The sequence below is a fragment of the Dama dama genome, chromosome 33 (genome assembly GCF_033118175.1).
Source record: "Dama dama isolate Ldn47 chromosome 33, ASM3311817v1, whole genome shotgun sequence".
Lineage (NCBI taxonomy): Eukaryota > Metazoa > Chordata > Mammalia > Artiodactyla > Cervidae > Dama > Dama dama.
The window spans coordinates 13,786,696-13,793,297 of NC_083713.1; the positions used below are offsets into that span (position 1 = coordinate 13,786,696).

General features: G+C 39.5%; 1 protein-coding gene across 1 annotated transcript; it reads right to left on the reverse strand.

Moving 5' to 3' along the window:
- Positions 1-3,691: 3,691 nt before the first annotated feature.
- On the reverse strand, positions 3,692-5,517 carry LOC133050896 (U3 small nucleolar RNA-associated protein 18 homolog). The gene has a single exon (XM_061135188.1). It carries the CDS (start codon positions 5,508-5,510, stop codon positions 3,867-3,869), a length of 1,644 nt encoding a protein of 547 aa, XP_060991171.1. The 5' UTR covers positions 5,511-5,517; the 3' UTR covers positions 3,692-3,866.
- Positions 5,518-6,602: the final 1,085 nt, after the last annotated feature.

Here is a 6,602-nt window from a genome sequence, read left to right on the forward strand (position 1 = left end):
TTTTTTTTAATCATAAATGGATGTTGAATTTTGTCAAAGGCTTTCTCTGCATCTATTGAGATAATCAAATGGTTTTTATCTTTCACTTTGCTAAAGTGGTGCATTACATTGATTGATTTGCAGATATTAAAGAATCCTTGCATCCCTGGGATAAAGCCCACTTGGTCATGATGTATGATGTTTTTAATACGTTGTTGGATTCTGTTTGCTAGGATTTTGTTAAGGATTTTTGCATCTATGTTCATCAGTGATATCAGCCTGTAGTTTTCTTTTTTTTTTTTGTGGCATCTTTTTCTGGTTTTGATATTAGGGTGATGATGTCCTCATAGAATGAGTTTGAAAGTTTACTTTCCTCTGCAATTTTCTGGAAGAGTTTGAGTAAGATAGGTGTTAGCTCTTCTCTAAATTTTCAGTAGAATTCAGCTGTGAAGCCATCTGGTCCTGGGCTTTTGTTTGCTGGAAGATTTCTTATTACAGTTTAGATTTCTGTGCCTGTGATGAGTCTGTTAAGGTTTTCTATATCTTCCTGGTTCAGTTATGGAAAGTTATACTTTTCTAAGAATTTGTCCATTTCTTCCACGTTGTCCATTTTATTGACATATACTTGCTGATAGTAGTCTCTTTGTATTTCAGTGTTGTCTGATTTCTCCATTTTCATTTCTAATTCTGTTGATTTGGTTCTTCTCCCTTTGTTTCTTGAGTCTGACTAATGGTTTGCCTATTTTATTTATCTTCTCAAAGAACCAGCTTTTAGCTTTGTTGATTTTTGTGATGGCCTCTTGTTCTTTTGCATTTATTTCTGCCCTAATTTTTATGATTTCTTTCCTTCTGCTAACCCTGGGGTTCTTTATTTCTTCCTTTTATAGTTGCTTTAGGTGTAGAGTTAGGTTATGTATTTGACTTTTTTCTTGTTTCTTGAGGTAAGTCTGTATTGCTATAAACCTTCCCGTTAGTACTGCTTTTGCAGTGTCCCATAGGTTTGGGTTGTTGTGTTTTCATTTTCATTTGTTTCTATGCATATTTTGATTTCTTTTTTTCCCATTTATTTTTATTAGTTGGAGGCTAATTACTTTACAATATTGTACACACTGAGGAAACCAGATCTGAAAGAGACACATGCACCCCAATGTTCATCACAGCACTGTTTATAATAGCCAGGACATGGAAGCAACCTAGATGCCCATCAGCAGATGAATGGATAAGGAAGCTGTGGTACATATACACTATGGAATATTTTGATTTCTTTCTTGATTTCTTCTGTGATTTGTTGGTTCAACAGAAGTGTGTTGTTTAGCCTCCATATGTTGGAATTTTCAATAGTTTTTTTTCCCCTGTAGTCGACATCTAATCTTACTGCATTGTCATCAGAAAAGATGTTTGGAATGATTTCAATTTATTTGAATTTACCAAGCCTAGATTTATGGCCTAGGTTGTGATCTATCCTGGAGAAGGTTACATGTTTACTTGAGAAAAAAGTGAAATTCATTGTTTTGGGGTGAAATGTCCTACAGATATCAATTAGGTCTAACTGATCCGTTGTATCATTTGACGTTTTTGTTTCCTTGCTAATTTTCTGTTTAGTTGATTTATCTATAGGTGTGAGTGGGTTATTAAAGTCTCCCACTATTATTTTGTTATTGTTAATTTCCCCTTTCATACTTGTTAGCATTTGCCTTACATATTGCCATGCTCCTATGTTGGGTGCATATATATTTATTATAGTTGTATCTTCTTCTTGGATTGATCCTTTGATCATCATGTACTGTCATCTTTGTCTCTTTTCACAGCCTTTATTTCAAAGTCTATTTTATCTGATATGAGTTTTGCTACTCCACTTTCTTTTGGTTTCCATTTGCATGAAATATCTTTTTCCAGCCCTTCACTTTCAGTCTGTGTGTGTCCCTTGTTTTGAGGTGGGTTTCTTGCAGACAGCATGTATAGGGGTCTTGTTTTTGTATCCATTCAGCTAGTATTTGTCTTTTGGGTGGGACATTCAAACCATTTACATTTAAGGTAATTATGTTGCCATTTACTTTGTTGTTTTGGCTTCGAGTGTATACACCTTTTTTGTGTTTCTTGTCTAGAGAAGATCCTTTAGTATTTGTTGAATAGCTGGTTTGGTGGTGCTGAATTCTCTCAGCTTTTGCTTGTCTGAGAGTCCCTTGGACTGAAAGGAGATCCAGCCAGTCCATCCTAAAAGAGATCAGTCCTGGGTGTTCATATGAAGGACTGATGCTGAAGCTGAAACTCCAATAGTTTGGCCACCTCATGAGAAGAGTTGACTCATTGGAAAAGACTCTGATGCTGGGAGGGACTGTGGGCAGGAGGAGAAGGGTACAGCAGAAGATGAGATGGCTGGATGGCATTACCAACTCGATGGAAATGAGTTTGAGTAAACTCAGGGAGTTGGTGATGGACAGGGAGGCCTGGCATGTTGCGATTCATGGGGTCGCCAAGAGTTGGACACGACTGAATGAATGAACTGAACTGAACTGAAAACTTTTGATTTCTCCTTCATATTTGAATGAGATCCTTGCTGGGTACAGTAATCTGGGTTGTAGGTTTTTCTCTTTCATCACTTTAAGTATGTCCTGCCATTCCCTTCTGGCCTGAAGAGTTTCTATTTAAAGATCAGCAGTTATCCTTATGGGAATCCCCTTGTGTGTTATTTGTTGTTTTTCCCTTGCTGCTTTTAATATTTGTTCTTTGTGTTTGATCTTTGTTAATTTGATTAATATGTGTCTTGGGGTATTTCACCTTGGGTTTATCCTTTTTGGGACTCTCTGGGTTTCTTGGATTTGGGTATCTATTTCCCTCCCCATTTTAGGAAGTTTTCAACTATTATCTCCTCAAGTATTTTCTCATGCTTTGTTTTTGTCTTCTTCTTCTGGGACTCCTATGATTCAAATGTTGTGACGTTTGACATTGTCCCAGAGGTCTCGTAGGTTGTGCTCATTTTTAAAAATTCTTTTTTCTTTTTTCCTCTTAGCTTCATTTATTTCCACCATTCTATCTTCTACCTCACTTATCCTATCTTCTGCCTCAGTTATTCTATTCTTTGTTCCCTCCAGAGTATTTTTGATCTCATTTATTGCATTTTGATTTACTCTTTTTTATTTCTCCTAGATCCTTGTTCAACATTTCTTGCATTTTCTCAATCCTTGTCTCCAGGCTATTTATCTGTAACTCCATTTTGTTTTCCAGATTTTGGATCACTTTTACTATCATTATTCTGAATTCTTTTTCAGGTAGACTCCCTATTTCCTCCTCCTTTTTCTGGTTTGGTGGGCATTTGTTATGTTCCTTTACTTGCGGAGTATTTCTCTGCCTTTTCATCTTGTTTTGATTGCTGTGTTTGGGGTGGCCTTTCTGTATTCTGGCAGTTTGTGGTTCCTCTTTATTGTGGAGGTTCCTCCCTGTGGGTGGGGTTAGATGAGTGGGTTGTCAACGTTTCCTGGTTAGGGAAGCTTGTGTTGGTGTTCTAATGGGTGGAGCTGGATTTCTTCTCTCTGGAGTGCAATGAGGTGTCCAGTAATGAGTTTTGAGATGTCTGTGGGTTTGGTGTGACTTTGGGCAGCCCGTATATTAAAGTTCAGGGCTATGTTCCTGTGTTGCTGGTATGACTGCTCTGGCTCTTGGGTGGAGATTGGTTTCAGTGTAGGTATGGAGGCTTTTGGATGAGCTCTTTTTTTTTTTTTTTTTTCAAACAAAAGTTACTGTGAGTTTATTAAAACATTCCTAGTAACTTAAGAAAAGCACATCTGACTCAATATATCATTATCTATATATTATCACACATTCTGGAAAGTCTCTGAGATTTCAGCATGGGTTTTTCTTGTGGCTCAACTGGATTTTGAATAATCTTTTTAAAAGTCTGAGTAATGATGCAACCTATACATCAGGGCCTTCCCCTTTTCATTGCCCAAGGCAAAATACCCACTTCTGGGAGAAAAATCCATGGTATGAATAAGAGAAATATTCTTCTTTTTAACAACTGGGAAGTTTGAAAATACTGTAAAGGAAGGAAGATGGACCAGTCTGACTGCGTCTTTCATGCTTTCTGAAGCAATTGCCAAGATTTCTGTAGTAAGATTGAAGGTCAGAGAAGTAACACCTGTAACCAAGTTCATTATCGCTTTTATCGGCTTTGGGTTTGTTTCTTGGAGACAAGAATCTTGATTGTATATGTTTACCACTCCACAATTAGAACCACAAGCCACATACTGTCCATTCCTAGATGTGGCAATGCTTAATCCATATAAACTGCCTTCATCAACAAATCTGTTAAGGCACTTTCTAGAGTTCACATCCCAAACATAAACTTCCCCATCCCCTGAAGATGCATATACTTTCTTACTATCTGAAGAGAATGTGGATGCTGCAATCCTCCCATTAATTTTCATACTACCAATTAGCTCTTTCGTCTTCATAGACAGCAAATGAAAATATCCAGCAACACCATTTATAAGCAGGAAGGACCCATCTGGGGAAACTTCAAAGCTCCTCACAATCTTCTCTTTCAAACCTCTTACTTGATGCACAGGAATTAGCTTTCCAGCCAGCATATCATGGACATAAAGAACCTTGCTGTGAGTGCTCGTGGCTAAAACCTCTTCTCCATTAGCACTAAAACAAGCCTTAAAGATTGGAAACTTCTCCAAATAGATGCTCTGAATTTTAGGATTTGTTTTTCCATCAACCTGAAACAGGGATACAGCATTATCTAGTCCAGCGACCATCACAACCTGTGCACGAGGATGGAACTGCACAGATGAGATCCGAGCAGTAGTAGGATGTTCAGCATTAGCATGTTGGCAGTTCTTCATCTTTAGGATTCCTTTAGGAAGAGATGTAGATGTGGATATGAAATTCCCAGTCCTTTGCAACAAATCATCTTCATCCTCTTCACTTTCATCATCTGAAGGTGTTTTCCACTTACTGGCCTCTGCCCAGGCAGGTACTCCCCCCATAGCATGCTGAAATTCTTCTTTAAGTCTCTTTTGAAGCTCATCTTTTGAAAGTTGATTTTCGTTGGCATTTTTCATCATATCTTTCCGAAAACGATTGCTCATCATGTCAACCATCTCCTCATCTTCATCTTCTTCATCCAGCCAAACTGGTTTCTTTTGAGGTGGAAAATTATCTTTTGCTTCCTTCTCCACTTCTGAGTCATCTGAGTCTTCCTGTACTTGAACCTGCGGGCCCCGCAGACGCCGCAATAGCGCGTCCTCGTCGTCCTCCACGTCGCCGAAGACCAGCTCCTCCAGGCACCGCTCTACTGCCGGCTTGTCCTCCTCTAGCGTGAGACAGTTCCGCAGTCGGAGCCGTTTCTCCTCCTCCGAGGCAACTGAGATTGCAGCGGCCGCCGCGCGCCGCCAGGCCAGCGACTTTCGCTGGCATGAGGGGGCAGCTTTTCGGGGCGGCCCGCCCCATCGCTCTCCGGCTCTCCCGTCTGGCCTCGCTTGGGTCTTACGGTCCTGTCTCACTCGGCGCCTTCTTTCTGGCGGCATCTTTGGGTTTGAGCTGGATGAGCTCTTATCAATTAATGTTCCCTGGAGTCAGGAGTTCTCTGGTGTTCTCAGGTTTTGGACTTAAGCCTCCTGCCTCTGGTTTTCAGTCTTATTCTTACAGTAGTCTCAAGACTTCTCCATCCACAGAGCACTGATGATAAAACATCTAGGTTAGTGGAGGAACGATTCTCCACAATGACGGACACCCAGAAAGGTTCTCTGAGTTACATGGAGAAGAGAAGAGGGAAGAGGGAGATAGAGGTGACCAGGAGAAGAAGAGGGGGAATCAAAAGGGGCGAGAGCAATCTAGCCAGTAATCAAATCCCTATGTGCTCTTCACAGCCTGGAACACCCTGAGAGGTTCATGGAGTTGCATAGAGAAGAGAAGAGGAGGAAGGAGATAGAGGTGACCAGGAGGAGAAGAGGATGGGTCAAAAGGAGAGAGACAGATCTAACCAGGAATCAGTTCCCTAACTTTTCTCCACAGTCTGGAATACCCAAAGAGATTCACAGAGTTGGGTAGAGAAGAAAATGGGGAAGAATGAGATAGAGGTGACCTAGGGGAGAAAAAGGAGAGTCAAAAAGGGGAGAGGGCAGTCAAGCCAGTATTCACACTCCTAAGCAAAAATTGGTACTTAAGATTGGATTCTTAATGGTGTAAAATTGGTAACAAACACCAAAAGGCAAAGATTAAAAATCTAGAGTAGAGGTTAAACTCTCAAAAACACCATATTAAAAAAAAAAACAAAATCACAAAAATTATGAAACATATATATGAAGCTTACTTTAAAAATAGGGCCTTTTTTTTTGTAGGTTATAAAAATGAAAATTAAAGGAGTTATAGAAGACTTAAAAATTAAAAATAAAAAATTTAAAAAATGATAATAGTAAAAATATATCTGGGAATTTATCTGGAGCTGTTGAGTTCAGTGTGGGGTCAGTTCAGTTTCAGATAGTTCCTTGTTCCAGCTTATACTTCTCAAGATCTATAGGCTCCTTCCAATGTAGTTAGTGCTAACTACAGGGATTTAATGTGTTGTGCCTGTCACTTCCAAAGCGGTTCCCTCTGTTTATTTTGGCTTCTTCTGTTTG